This window comes from Asterias amurensis, chromosome 6, assembly GCF_032118995.1.
Source record: "Asterias amurensis chromosome 6, ASM3211899v1".
Taxonomy (NCBI): Eukaryota; Metazoa; Echinodermata; class Asteroidea; order Forcipulatida; family Asteriidae; genus Asterias; species Asterias amurensis.
In genome coordinates this window covers 17,765,737-17,781,067 of record NC_092653.1, presented here as the reverse complement: position 1 = coordinate 17,781,067, position 15,331 = coordinate 17,765,737, and the positions used below count along the sequence as shown (strand labels likewise).

The following is a 15,331-nucleotide window of genomic DNA, read 5'->3' as shown; positions in this document are numbered from 1 at the left end:
ATTGTATTCTACTTTTACAACGACTGTCAAACCATACATGCATTTTGTAACAAACGGTTACAGACGCTTTTCAAAGATCAACTTGACCGATCCAAGGCAACGTGTTCCTTTAAATTAACTGGCAATGAACAGCATAAAGTGTGTACAGTACTTGAATCCAGACAAATGGAAGAGATTCTATCAAACCAGATACATGTCAGTGCTCATAGATGGGACTATTAAAGTCTACTAACTGCATCTAGCGCTGAATAATGAAAGCCCAATCTTCTTTGGACTTAAAATGGGTGAAAGACCCATGCTCAGTTAGTTTACCCAAATTAAGTCCAATGCGAACAGGGCTTTTGACTGTTTTTTTTTGCAGGGTAGCATTTTCCTTGCAATTGGCTACCCTTCATGAAGATCAAAACAGCATCACAGCGCAGATGTGAATTTTTCTTTCGAATATAACCACAAATATACAATGGTCATTGGGTTATAGTAGAGTTGTTATTTACCCCAGGCATGTCCTGAGGTTGAATGTCATATAGGAATCGATGTCTGTAGTGTTTAATTAACTGGCAATGACCAGCGGTAAATGTGTTCAGTACTTGAATCCAGACAAATAGAAGAGATTCTATCAATAAACCTATCCATGTCAGTGCTCATAGATTGGATTGTTAAAGGCACTGAACACGATTGGTAGTTGTCAAAGACCAGTATTTTCACTTGGTGTACATGTATCCCTACAAGCCTGTGAAAATTTGGACTCAATTGGTTATTTAAGTTACACACAATTGATGAAAGAATTTAAAACACCCTTGTTGTACTTGGTGTGCTTTCAGATAGGAGTAACAGGCTTCTGGCCAGAAGTCTTTTATTATTTTAGTGTTAAAATACCTCTTTTTCAAAAACTAGGTTACTTCGGGGGGCCGTTTTCCACAATGTTTTAAACGATCAACAGCTCTCGTTACCAAGTAAGTTTTTATGCTATTTTGAGTAATTACCAAATGTGTCCAGTGCCTTTAAAGTCTGCCACTGCATCTAGCCCCAACGAATGAAAGCCCAATCTTCCCTCTGAGACTGCTGTTGATCATCCAGGGGTGTTTTTGTTTTTAGAGCGAGGAAGAAACTCAACCCCCCCCCCCCCCATTTTTAAAATGAAAATCTCGAGCAATAAATCACTGTCAGATGATGAGTCGGGACTGAGTGGAAATTCTAGCATGTCATGTAAAACGCTGCATTATTAAAATCCTTTCGATGGCAAAGTTGGATGTATAAATATCTTTTTTATTGGTGTGGACTGCAGTATGGGGGCTTTGGATGTTGTACATGAGAATATGTTACAGTATTAAGCTTGAAAAATTCTTAAAATCTTGGGCTAAAAACATGAACCTACATTAAACCCAAAGCATTGTAACACAGACTTGAGGGTAGATACTTAATTAGTCAATCTTACAATTAATTGCAATAAAACTTACTAGTTACTTGATGAGAAGTACAGCAGCTTTCAACAGTATGAAGCATTTTGAGAAACATTTCAATTTGAATGAATGTGGTTGTAAAAAGATACCGGTTTTTATGCCCCAAAATTGAAATCTGAGACAGATTGTGTACTGGGTATTCCTTATTCAAATTGTTTTTTCTGTACAGCCATATATACTCAAGATTTTAGGCAATACATACTTCAAAACAAGACTTCCTTTTGAAATTAAATTTTTGCAGGTTAGTTTAATTATGTAGTCTACATTATACAATTGTTGCATGCTGTGACGGGAAGCCGAGGGTGCCATTTTCACCCGAGGGTGTACAAAACCCATGGACCCCAAATCACAGCATGCAACAATTGTTTTGTTACCTTGGTAACATGATTACTCCTCTTCTCAAAGTTATGTTGTCATCTTCAAGCGTTATAACGACGGAGTATGCATAGTTTAATAAGCAGACGAAGAGTTGTTCAAATACGAAACCATTCTTCACTTTTCCCTCGAATCCGCGGCCGTTTCGTACTAAGCGCTGGAAACTGACCAACGGTGGGAACGATCAAGTTGATGTTCACCGGTTAACATCACTTATTATACCCGCCGCGCTGTGCAGGAAGGTACCTGCATATTTGTTGCGGGGCACGTGACTTGTTCGCGACCAATCAAACTTCACAATTTGTTACCGAGGTATTACAAATACATTTGTACCGGATTCAAACAATCGAACAGTTCCAAAAACTAAAGCTATACTTTGCCTTTAATTATACTTCCACCTGCTGACTTTGTAAACGTTCTTCTATTACTTTTTCAGTAATATCTTTTTTACTGTTTTCACACCTACAGGTAGCAGTACAGCATGTATAATAATAATCGATAATGAGAAGCAGACATTACACTCAGCCAATCTAGGAGACTCTGGTTTTCTGGTTGTGCGAGGGGGTAAGGTAGTGCATCGATCAGAGGAACAGCAACATTACTTCAATACACCCTTCCAGCTATCTATAGCGCCACCAGGGTTGAACACAATTCTTAGTGACAGGTATGTGTGAGCTAGATTGGGCCCCTGTCTCTATCCGCTAGGATAAAGACAGGTATCTGCTTTTCAGAACCAGTAATTTCATTGGATACAATCATCTCATTGGATAAATGTGCAGTGACGTAAGCTTTCTATATAGCTTTGTTTTGATTGGTCCGAGGTAACATTTGGCAGCTGCACTTGCAGTCTTCTGCATATGAATCTAGGAATCTAGTTGAAAGGTGCAAATGGACGGGGATTGACCTAGGCTAGAGGCCACTCGATGGCGTAATTCACAAGCCTCGAAGTGTGACGTTAGGGCCCAATTTCATAGAGCTGCTAAGCACAAAAATTTGCTTAGCATGAAATTTTTGCCTGGATAAAAACAGGATTACCAACAAAATTTCCACATGATTTTTAGGATGAGCAAATATCAGCTGAATACCAGTAACAAGCAATATGCAACAAATGGAAATTTTGTTGGTAATCCTGTTTTTCTCAAGGAAGAAATTTCATGCTAAGCAAATTTTTGTGCTTAGCAGCTCTATGAAATTGGGCCCAGATGTTCAGGCTATGTGATAGACTGGGCCCCTGTCTTTATCCGCAAGGATAAAGCCAGGTCCCCGCCGCTAGATCCAGTGATTCCATTGGATACAATGATATCATTGGATACGTGCAGTGACATGAGCTTTCCATGCCCAAACAGTACATGCAGTTCTGTCGCCTGTCGTCGCGTATCTCTATGTGAAATGAGGGAGGTCATAGGTCAAACTACCTGCCAGTTTTTGATGCCAGTCTCTGGCGTTATTCACGAGCCTCGAAGAATGGCGTCAGACGTTCAGGCTAGCTATGTTTGAGCCTACTGTTTGTGTTTAATGGTCTCAACAGGAGACTTTGGAATGCTAGGTGGCAGCAGACTTACTAGGTATTTTTTCATTGTTTGCTTTGTTTTGAGCATGCGCACATTTCCAAGAACAATGGATTTACGAGGTAAGTCTGCTGCCACCTAGCGTTCAAAAGGTATCTCATTAACAATTGCTACAATCAATGCCATTCAAACGCTATTTACATGTAGGGTGGCATGGATGGCTCGTGTGTAAAGCACTATTCTCACCATTGGTTCTATTGCCGGCTAAAGTCCGTACATAGGAGCATTGTTTCACTTCAGGCCCTCTGGATTACCTGTCGGAAAAAATTAGACACTTTCAATTTAGCATCTGTGCTAACATTTGGTTGACAAGCCAACCAGCGCGGCGTGTTTATCAACAATATAATTGTCTATAGTGCTGGTATCCATGATAATTTGACAAGAAAAAAGTTTAAACATGACATAGAAATTATAGAATAAATCTAATTTAAACATAAGAGATGTAGGAGTTTTACATTGATTGATTGATTTGTTTTGGTTTTTTTAGTCCCGAGTCTGCTTCGAGTTCAAGCGTCCCAATCAAAGTTGGCGATATAGTTCTGATGGCCACTGATGGCTTGTTTGATAACATGCCAGAGAGTCTTATTCTAAAGGAACTATCCAAAATCAAGGTAGGATGAGAAGGATGAGGTTTTGGTTAGGGTGGGGTAAAGGCCCGGTCACGCGGGCCCCGATAACGAGAACGAAAATGACAACGTTAAAAATGCACACCCCCGATTGGTTGAATAAGCGTATGTGTATTCTGCGTAGAGCAATTCAACGAATCAAAGGCGTTATTGGAGCCTGTGGGTATGGCGGGGAGGGGAGGGGGTGGGTACTGATGAGGGCATGTACTGGTGAGGGCATAACCAGATGTACAAGTGAGGGCACAACCAGAGCTAAATGCTGATCTTTGGTCATGCTGGTGCTAGATTGTGGAAAGGAGAATCCACTGAAGCTGGTGCTACACATAGTACATTCTGGGTGCGTTCGTTTAGCTTCCCTGGGTCTACCCCGCGGTGCTCACTCGGGTGAGCCCCTGACAAGAGCTAAACGAACGATCACTCACCGCTCTCGTGGTGACGTCATCCACCTGGGGCCAGCCCCCAAGTGACCCACTCCACAACAGGGCACTGGGGCTGACCAGGGTGAGCCCCGGGAATGACGTCAAAGCTATTCGAACGCACCGGGGGAAGACCTGGGTCGACCTAGGGAAGCTAAACAAACGCACCCATTGGTACTCAAGTCACATTGACCAAGGGTTGAAATCTGGTTTTGAAATGATTTCTGTGACTCGATGTGTTGACATTTTTTATTTGGCAAGTCTCGTAAATTGTTAAGGAAACCAGATTTTGGATTCCTATGGTCAATGTTCTGGGAGTAACAGTGGTGTGAATCATTAAACTTCATGTCTCATATTTTGTAAATTTGCCTTCAACGTGTAAGGTTTTTATTGAATTTAATTTCTATTTTATATGTGCTTTTGATTTGTATTTATGTGCATTTAAACGTGTGAGTTATATATTTTTTCAACTGTATTTATGTGCATTTTTATTGTATTGTATTGACATGTATGTGCATTTGAATTGTATTTATGTGCATTTTTGGTTTTATGTGATTACAGTGTATATATATGTACATGTACAGTGTATGTACTTAACACTGTGCATTCAAACAACATTTTTGTGCATTTGATTTGTATTTGTTAATGCAATATCTACTGATCAATTCCTGATTAATCATGTAATTGTTTTACTACCTTGCAACAATGTCTATCAATCACTATCAATTTATGATTGTATTATACTTTGTTTTATATTGCTAAATCATGCTTTGAGATTATATGTTGCATAATCCCCCCGCCCCATTTTCACAAGGACTCTATTGCAAAACGAGTGAATCACAAAACTGAATTTGACCTTGGATCCCCCTCATTAAAATCACAAAGTTTTTGTGGACTAACATACCTTTATTAAAGACCTTTTAAGATAAGATGTAATATAAGATAAGAAAGGGGAAATTAAAACTGGCCTTGATTCAAACAGTACAGACAAAAACACTAAAATATAACAATAAACAGAGTAATTTATAAAAAGAAACAATTGAATGAGAACATTGACCATTTTGTTTTTAAGATGTATGTACAAGGGTAGCAGGCCTAGTATTTTTTATAGACATGATAGATGATAATTTACAGTTCTCACCATTTTCCTCTTTACTTAAACTTGTTTGTGCGTTTTATTTTGTCCAGGATGAAACCTTAGGTAGTATGCAAAGTGCGGTCAATGCGATTGCAGAGAGGGCGAGGGAGTTTGCGTACGACCCTAACTATATGTCACCGTTTGCTGAGCATGCCAGGGAGAACGGCATGGAATTCTTAGGTATGTATTGGAATGGACATGAGTTAAAGTACAGGGACAGCATTGGTAAACCTGTCAAAAAACAGGGCCAAATTTCTTAGCGCTGCTTAACGGTAAGCATATTTACATGCTTACTGTAGCAGACAGTTTTGCTAAAGGTGTAAGCATATTTCTTGGGTTAGTAAGAAAATTAGGTGGCCATCTTGCATGTTCACCATTGCATTGTGATGCCATTCATTTTCGTGCATATACAGTACATGTAAGCACCAGAAGGTAGCATGCCTTTCATGTGCTTACGGTTAGCAGCGCTATGAAATGAAAATCCTACAGCAAGCACAAAACTGGTAGTTAAGCAGCTCTATGAAATTGGGCCCAATAGCCGCACTTTATGTGACCAACAAAAAACATTGTATGAAATAAGCCTGTGAAAGTTTGAAGCTCAATTAGTCACCAGAGTCACACAAAAATAGTAAAAAAAAAAAATGGGCTTTCACCATTTCCAAACATTTTGTTTTCGACAAGCTAAAAGACTACATGTATGTACATATTATTACATTATAGTTTTAAAATATTTAAAGGGAGGATTTCCACTGTGACCATCTTTTATACCATTGACCCTTTATGTACATGTTGTATGCAACTCTATGAACATTTGTATAGAGTCTATAGTTCTGTTTGTTTGGCCCTTAGGAAACAAGGCAAAGACGGTAGAAACATGAAATGAGGTCTGGATCAAATTATGTTTATGGTGCATTCGTTGTCTCGGCTCATTAGGCACACTGAAACCATGCCTTGAATTTCTCAATTAAATGTGGAACTCAAGGGGGTTCCTCAAAACATGGTCACCCTCTGGGTCCTTGCAGAATGCGTTTATACACCTGGATGAGGAGAAGCAAATTATGGTTTAAAAAAACCCAATATAAAGCAGTTAAGGGGCACAAAGGGGTTTATCAAAATACTATCATCTAAGCCCTCACTGATTCCCATTTTGTGCACTTGGTTGAAGAGAGAAAATTAATAATATCAAAGTCTATGTAGTGCACGTCTACATGAACCAACAAGGTACATGTACTCCAGGCGCTTTAGTATTTATTTTGTACAGAAAGATAATAGGTTATTGAAGTTATGGATTATGGATGAGATCCAATTATGTAACACCTTTTAATGGTTTACAAGGATCATAATCACTTACTGTACAGTATACAGCGTACACAGTAACCAATGACCTACATGTACCATGTACATGAGTTTGATTCAAACCTACGTCGTGATGACTGAGGTTTGTGCCTAATCAGCTCTATGAAACTAGGCCCAGGTTAGAGACGCCTAAGTTTTGTTTTCCCATTTTCATAAAGACTCTATCTTTTAGGGAAATGAGTGGATCACAAAATTGATTTTGACGTTGGAGCCCCTCTTTAACGATGATTCACAGTTCTGTCATTCCTTCCCTTCACACATTTATTTTCCAATCAAACACTCTTTGAAGAAAAATCATAAAAGTGAAGTGAGGTGGTCTTGCCATCAAATAAACAGTTGATACTGATTTATGTTTCATCAGTAATTGTGCACATTTTAAGTGCGTACTCTGAATTAGGTATAAACAAAATTAGAGCTCTAAGGCAACATTTCAAAGGGGACTATTTCCTAAAAACAAAAATAAGGTCGGACAATAATCAAGAGAGTAGTGGAGTATTTCAAATGATGAAAGTACATGTACATGTATGTCGGGGCCAATTGATACAAGCATGGAGTATTTTAGTTTATTGCTCTATGATACAAGTATCAGGTTCATATAAACTAAAGCTTTCTAGATTGTTTTTCCATTTATTGTGGATGACTCTTGTTAATGATCCTTGAGTGAAGTGTCTGCTACAGCTTAAGTGGCTGTCGGGCAAGCGTCCCAGGGAAGCTTTTAAGAGGAACTTCCTGATATTTCTCATGGTTAGTAGTATAGGGGAGTCCCCTTCATGACTAATAGGCATGCAGTCAATTACTCATTACAGTCTCATGACTGATTTCCAGAGCCTTAAAGGGACGGCAAAACCTTTTAGAATGACATCTACAGGCTTTGATTTTGTTATGCTTGCTAAAAACACAAGAAAGCTGTGGGCTAGTTAAAATTGGCTCTCTAAAATTGGAACCCTGTAAACAAGTGTGCTTGCTATGTGAATCAGAAATGCAAGGGTTCAATCTCTACTCAACCTCCTTCAGTATTCTTGGTTCCTTTACGTGCACTGCCACAAGTCAAAATGTTATTAACATCAGATACATGTAGTACGCTTGTACAAGTTGTGCATTATTTGTTATAATAAATTTTATAACAACATTTCTGTAGTGGCAAAATGAAAATTAGAGACTGAAACAACGCTAGTTACTCTAGGTACACTTCTTTAATGGCATGAACTGATCAAGCTTCAGTAGACCAACACTGCCGGTGCTTATTGGACATCAATCATTTTCTGCCAATTCATTACTCGTCAGATGAAAACGTGTAGTCTGTTTAGAAGCTGGAGTGTTCTCATTTAAAGGGAATGTACACAACATCTACTCCACAGCTTGAATTTGGCGAGACAATTCTCAAGACCACTGGGATCGTACATGTAGTTCAGAATTCCCACTGGACCAGCCTGCACATGCTAACTGGTATTGCATAACTGTGGAGCCTAACACATAGGGACATTGACTCCACCTGAATCATTATGGTCAAACAAGGATTATTGTGATGATGACCTCAGATGTTATTGTGCAATGTATAGGGAGTTATAAGAGGCGCCATTCCACTTACATGTAATGCCAAGAACAGACATTGACAATCAGGCCTGATACTTCATGGAGGCAACAAAAGCGATTGCCTCGGTGCCCCCTGATCATTGCCTTGGTGCCCTTGAAATGCTATAGACCCCCTTGCAATACGTGCAGCGTACTCACATCATGTGCCTATCCTGGGTGTCATTTTAGGTGTCAAAATCGTATACAAACATGCACAAAAGAGAGTTGACACGCGCATTACGCACATTGTTCGGAGGCTAAAATTGTGTAAGAAATCAATATCTCCCCTTGCATAACGCAAAACACTACATGTGCGCTGAGGTCAGATGCACGTTTTTACGCCCAGAGAACGGCGACTGTCCATTGATCTGCCTCTTTTTTAAGAGAGTGACGTCATGCAAAGGGTCTATAGTCAAAATTAACAATTTCCTCATAGGGTGCCCTATAAAGAAATGCCTTGGTGCCCCTGCGCTTTTGAAAATGCAGCATAAAGGCCTGAAAGATGTTTGTTGTATTGTTGCCCAATGTCCCTTTTGCTCTCACTTTTCAAGCTTTTCACTTTTGCCGAATCTCACCCCTTATTGCTGCATCCCTTTAATGGTTGGTTTGAGAAATTCTACAGCACTAGAGTCGATCCATTAACAATGATTGTTGTAGATTTTAACTTCACTGCAGTGTAGAGAGCATGGATAATGACACAGTTCTAAGCTTGGGCGATATCACGATATTATCGAATATCGCGATATTAATTTGGAAACGATTTTGATATCGGATGGATTTGGTTTTAATCGAAATATCGATATATCGCGATATATCGTGATAATCACGATATATCGCGATATCCATTAAATATCGCGATGTATTTGCTAGCTGAGACATCTTGCACCCCATAAGTTTGGAGTAAAACCAGAAGAATAGGTCATTAGATCACCTCTCTTATGCTATGACTGTCTCTTCTACAACTTTCGCTTGGAGTTTGAAGACTGATGATGTCAAATTTAATTAATTGCGATTATATCGATATATCGTGAATAAAATAAATCGATATCGCCCAAGCTTACACAGTTCAGAGTTACCATGCACTGTTGGTACTTGTAATTGCTCAAATTGGAAGTAATAACACTAAAAGTACTTTGACGAGAAGAATGATAAATGCAGCCAGGCCCTTATAAGCACAAAAAAACATATACATGTATGGCTGGTGTCCTGCTCATTTCTGCTAAGCAAGAAATTGTTAAGCAATATTTGGGGTTTAGGCGGCTGTATGTGGGTCCTGGATGTCTGTCTTCAGCTCACTGAATGTCTGAATGAGAAATGAAATGACAAGTAGGCATGTCATGGCTGAGTGGTCTAGAGCAATCGACTCAAGCTCTTGGTCCAATTTCATGGCTCTGCTTACATGAAATTTGTGCTTACTACACCAAATGTGGGCAATTTGTTGGTATAAAGCGATTGGGTAGTATGATGATAACATGCCACTTGTACTAAGTGTATTTTGGTATCAGCCACTTGTGGCCACTTTAGGCATTTTTGTTTAAAACTTGAGGATGGCAATGAATGTTAGGCCTGGGTGAATTATTCGAATATTCGGTTAATGGCGAATAGGTTTTCCTATCCGTAACCGCGAATGCCTTTTTTTTCTTAACCGGATATCCGCATAGGGCGCGAATACCTATTTCCAAACCGGATAATTCTGTAATTTTTTTTTTAAATAGCACCCTCTTGCTGCGAAAAAGCTATTCGAATATCCGGTTAATTTCGGATAGTTGGCCAGCGGTATCCGAATAACAAAACTTCACTATTCGCCCAGCACTAATGAATGTACCCCTCCAAAAACCATGAAGTGCATGCATGTACATGTACATGTATTACCTTTGAAGGGGTGTGCGGCATCATTGTGCATAACTTTGGTAATACAAGTAGTGAAAATGTATCTGTTCAAAGATATTTTCCCATAAAATAACATTGGACATGTTGAATACACAGATGGTCATGGTAGAAAATGACCCGAGAATTTGTTTTGCCCAACTCAAATCAAATTAGTATTAGAGTCCAGAATCTAGTTTTGGGAACACCGAAAACAGTGATGGGATTTTGTACTATTTTCTTGTTACTCCGATGACCGATTAAAGACACTGGACACTCATGGTAAATGTCAAAGACCAGTCTTCTCACTTGGTGTATCTCAATATATGCGTAAAATAACAAACCTGTGAAAATGTTAACTCAATTGGTCGTCTAAGTTGCGAGATAATAATGAAAGAAAAAACACACTTGTCACACCAAGTTGTGTGCTTTCAGATGCTTGATTTCGAGACCTCAAAATCTAATTCTGAGGTCTCGAAATCAAATTCGTGGAAAATGACTTCTTTCTCGAAAACTACGTTACTTCAGAGAGAGCCGTTTCTCACAATGTTTTATACTATCAACAGCTCCCCATTATTAATCGTTACCAAGTAAGGTTTTATGCTAATAATTATTTTGAGTATTACCAATAGTGTCCACTGCCTTTAAGCTTAAACTTTCACATACCGTGGGTTGTGTAGAGTGCGGATACTGGTCTTTGACAATAACAAATGTTTGCCGTATGTTTCAAATAAAAATAAAATATCCAAATCAGAAATTTGTCTTGGACCTAACTTTGGTGTGACTTTGTAAAAAGGACCCTTAGTAACAGCTGTTGTAATCCTACGAAGACTCTCAACACTTGTCAAATGACATTTTGTTTAACAGTAATATGAGTTGTTATTGTTATTATGACCTTCAATTGATGGATGAAGTGACATGGATAACAACTTGAACATGTGCGCAAAGTGCAGATCCTGTGTTGTTTCAAATGCTTCCAGATTTGACAAACACCAAGGGATGCACATCACAGACAAACAATCTGTTGTGTTTTCTTTATACAGCTAGTTTTGCAACTTTTAAAGGTAAAGGATATGCGTAATATTGGAAAAATTGAAAATATGAATGTTCCGCTTAATGCATAGCTTACAAGTTCCCATGAAATATTTGTGCATGAAATGCTACAGCTTTTGAGAATATGAGTACAACAATTATTGATTGGTCATTATTATTATAGAATACATTTTTGGTTAAGGGTAGGCCTGTCTGCTTTGTGTTTTGAAAGGGAAATGGCAGTGCAGGGCACCAAGACATTTCTCCTTGGTCAGTTGGTAAAGGCACCCTATGAGGAAACTGTTAGTTTCTATTGGAGCATTTCAGGGGCACCAAGGCAATAACCAGGGGGCATGGAGACAATCGCCTCTGTTGCTTCTGTGAAGTATTAGGCATACAAGGGATTCTAAAAAGTGGCCAGTGACCTTACTTGTACGAATCCATATTTTTGAAAACAGAAATAAAAGAACAAAGGTAAACTGGAAAAACTGTCCCAGATATTTCTGAACCCTATAAAATACCTTTAATCAATTTTTGTTTTGTTTTACTTGTGTTTCTGCAGGAGGAAAACCAGATGACATCACTGTAATACTCTCAGCGGTATGCTATGCACATGAAGACTCGTCATAGCACACAGCCCAAGGCTAGACCCATAGCTCTAGATCATGCTCTGGGCAATCTAGTTTCCTGTACGCAGTTATAGCACCTGTACAATGTACATGTATGGGGCCAGACTAAAAATGTACTTTCAACCTCGGTCTGGGCTGTGTACAATTGCGGGGTTGCAAAGCAAGATGGCCACTACACTGTACATGATGAATGTCTATGGGCTGCGCACTTTATCTTCTGTGTGTGATTTGGCGTGAGGTATAACATGTACATAACGAACGCGAGAGATTCAACATCATTATTGTATGTATGTTCTCCCCACATATTTAACCATCCACTGTATTGTTTTGAGAAGGGTACAGTATAAGGGACAATGGGTTGTGCGGTGTACTAAACATATTTTCCAACATACATGTAACTGAAGCCTTTTTGGTGGATTCGACTCCCAAACCAAGCAGTATTTGCAAGAGGTCAGGCCAACCAATCATAGCAGAGTCTTGAGTATTTGCATTTTGAATTACTGGAGTCCTTAAGAGCTGTCATTGAGGTTGGACAGGGCCTGGCCTGTTTTCCACCAGCTTGCAAAACAGACTTACTCCAACGAGCTTACTCCAACGAGCTTACTCCAACAGGACATTTATCATGTAATGTAAATGTAAAAGTGTACTCCAACAAGCTTACTCCGACAGGCTTCTCCCAAACGGGCTTGCCCCAACACAGGCTTGCCCCAATAGGCTTGCCCCAATAGGCCTATTTCAACAGGCTGTCCCCAATAGGCTTTTACCAGTAGGCTTGCCCGAATATATTTACTCCAACTGACCTTGCTCCAAGATGGTTTGAGCAAGTACACATGTACATGTACATGTATAGTCAAGACTTATACTCCGACAGCCTTATTTCAACAGGCTTGTGGACCAACCTACTGTACTTGAATGCTGTTCAGTCTAGTTCCCAACCTCTTGCTCATCCAAACTGAGCAAACTTACATACATGTATAATCCCATTTGTAACCAACAATAGATGATTACCCGCACGCTCCTGTATTATCCTCTAGGGTAGCCAGAGCCTGCCTTAGGCCATTTCCTAAACGGAGACTTCGGCTAGAGCTATGGCTAGAGCTACCGCTAGTTAGCTAAAGCGCGCGTCTGCCTATGTATCAACACTGGCAGACGTGCTGATCTAGCCGTAGCTGTAGCCAAAGTCGCTGTTTCGGACACAGCCTTAGTTTGTGAAGTGAATAACAATCTATATGCATGACATGATGACCATTTTGGTGGGTGTGCGTGTAAGTGTGTGAGTAGGAAAATGGACTGAATGTGATGTTTGTTTTCTCAGGTTATTTTGTGTCTACATTTTAATCAGCCTGTATTTTTTTGTCCCCTATGGGGAAGCACTAATTTAATGAAGAGGTGTGTACTAGTAGAGGTACAGTCATAAATATATATAATAAATAGCATACTATCGACATACATAGCCTTTCTCTAAGCTATTAAGTAATGGGAGACTTTTGGGGATTAAAGTTGGTGGCAGCAGACTGCCCGGGTAAATTCATTGTTCATTTAATAACATACACATGGCCACTATAGACCATTGGAATTATACCTGATACATGTACATGTACATATGTATGTCTGGTGCATAGAGTTATGTACAAGAACTAATAGAGGGCGCACTGGCCTATATACGCGACCCGGCATGCGCGCAGACGGCCATTTTCTAAGTTGACAAAACAGGCATCTAACAGCGTGTGTTTGTGCGGCCATTTGTTAAGTTGGCAAAACAGCATTGCGTCAGTGTTCAATAAACACAAACTCCAGCATGTACTTCATATTCAATGCGCATGCAGAATGGCGCGCGTGTCTCCTTGTGGTCCCGTCGCCTTTATGCAAGAAGCATAACCAGTGCGCCCTCTAGTTCTTATATATAACTCTATGGTCTGCTGCCACCTATTTATACAGTGTCTCCCCCATGTGGTGGGTGGGCAGGATGGGGTGTGAGAGGTTTACCAGGGATTTGTAGGGTTGGGGGCTGGGGTAAATGCTAACCTGGATCACTGTTTCCACTCTTAGCCACATTAATGTTGGTGGCACAATTTTGTTACTCGGTTCTGGAAAAAAGGTCATCTCCCAGTGAACCAGAAATGGCCCATACGCACAAGCGCCATCTTAAAAATATACAGCAATGCTTTTTGGAAGCTTTCTTTTTACAGTTGGAAAAACAAATTAATATGCCAAGATGGATGCCAAGCTGTAGGTTATATACTAAGTCAGGTTTCAAAGTTGAGTTATAATGCCAGTTATTGAGCATACACCATTGAGTTTTACAGCAAGGCATGACCTTGTCAATGTTGCACTTGATATTGTTTCAGTTGTATGTTTTTCTTACAAAGTGTTTTTAATTCTTAATCTCTGTTGCAATTAACTTCCAAACCTTATTGACTCCAAATTCATCATCAGTGAATTCATCATCAGTTAGGCTTTCTTAAAGGAACGTTACAGAGTTGGTAAGAAACAACATGGTCTAACGATGATGATAGTAGAAAACATCCCTTGAAATGTTTCTGTCTGAAATTTCATATTTGATGGGAAATAAATAATCTAACTCCGCATTTGGAGTTTATTGCTCAGTGAGCGTTTTATTCATTTTTATTTTGGCATCGATGCAATGCAAAAATTTGTAATTGGTTTTTCACTATTCTCTCGTGACCCAGATGGCCAATCGATCTCAAACTTCTACAGGGTTGTCAGTTATGTATACGGTGGATTACATAAAGTGCTTACTCTGCCAGCAAATGTCAATTCTGTAATGTTCCTTTAATTCACAATCTCTTTTGCATAAAACTTCCAAATGTTATTGACTCCAAATTCGTCATCAGTTAACTCATCATCAGTTAGGCTTTCTTAAGTCTGAGATTTAATATTAGAATGCTTTGAACCATACAGCACTGTCAGTTATGTTTCTGTGTGGCTTGTGGAAACTCTCCACAGCTTGAAGAAATTCTACATGTTGGACGCAGAAATGCTGCAGTGTTGGAGTCATTTCCAGAAGTAAAAAGGGTCAAGTGAAGGTCCATGCATTCACCTTCCTACACATGTAGTTTACACAAATTAAAGTTTGGTTTTATTTAAATCACTTACCATGTAAACTTTCAAAAGAGTTGGAATGATTATGAGATATGTATTTTATATTGTTGCAAGAAAATTATTGTTTGTTTATCTCAATGCACTATAAATGTCATTGGAAACCCAACTTGTGAAAGAAACGGCTTAGAATTGGGGAGAATTTTTGTGACGTTTATAGTTATTTTATATTT

The 15,331-nt window shown here is 39.3% G+C and overlaps 1 protein-coding gene across 1 annotated transcript in view; it reads left to right on the top strand.

The window, feature by feature from the left end:
• Positions 1-15,062, top strand: part of LOC139938469 (protein phosphatase PTC7 homolog) — a 34,202-nt gene extending 19,140 nt beyond the window's left edge. The window contains exons 3-6 of the mRNA XM_071934015.1: positions 2,304-2,499; positions 3,891-4,014; positions 5,634-5,763; positions 11,972-15,062. Coding sequence (XP_071790116.1) covers positions 2,304-2,499; positions 3,891-4,014; positions 5,634-5,763; positions 11,972-12,039 — 518 coding nt within the window. The 3' untranslated portion in view covers positions 12,040-15,062. The remainder of the gene's footprint in view (positions 1-2,303; positions 2,500-3,890; positions 4,015-5,633; positions 5,764-11,971) is intronic.
• Positions 15,063-15,331: the final 269 nt, after the last annotated feature.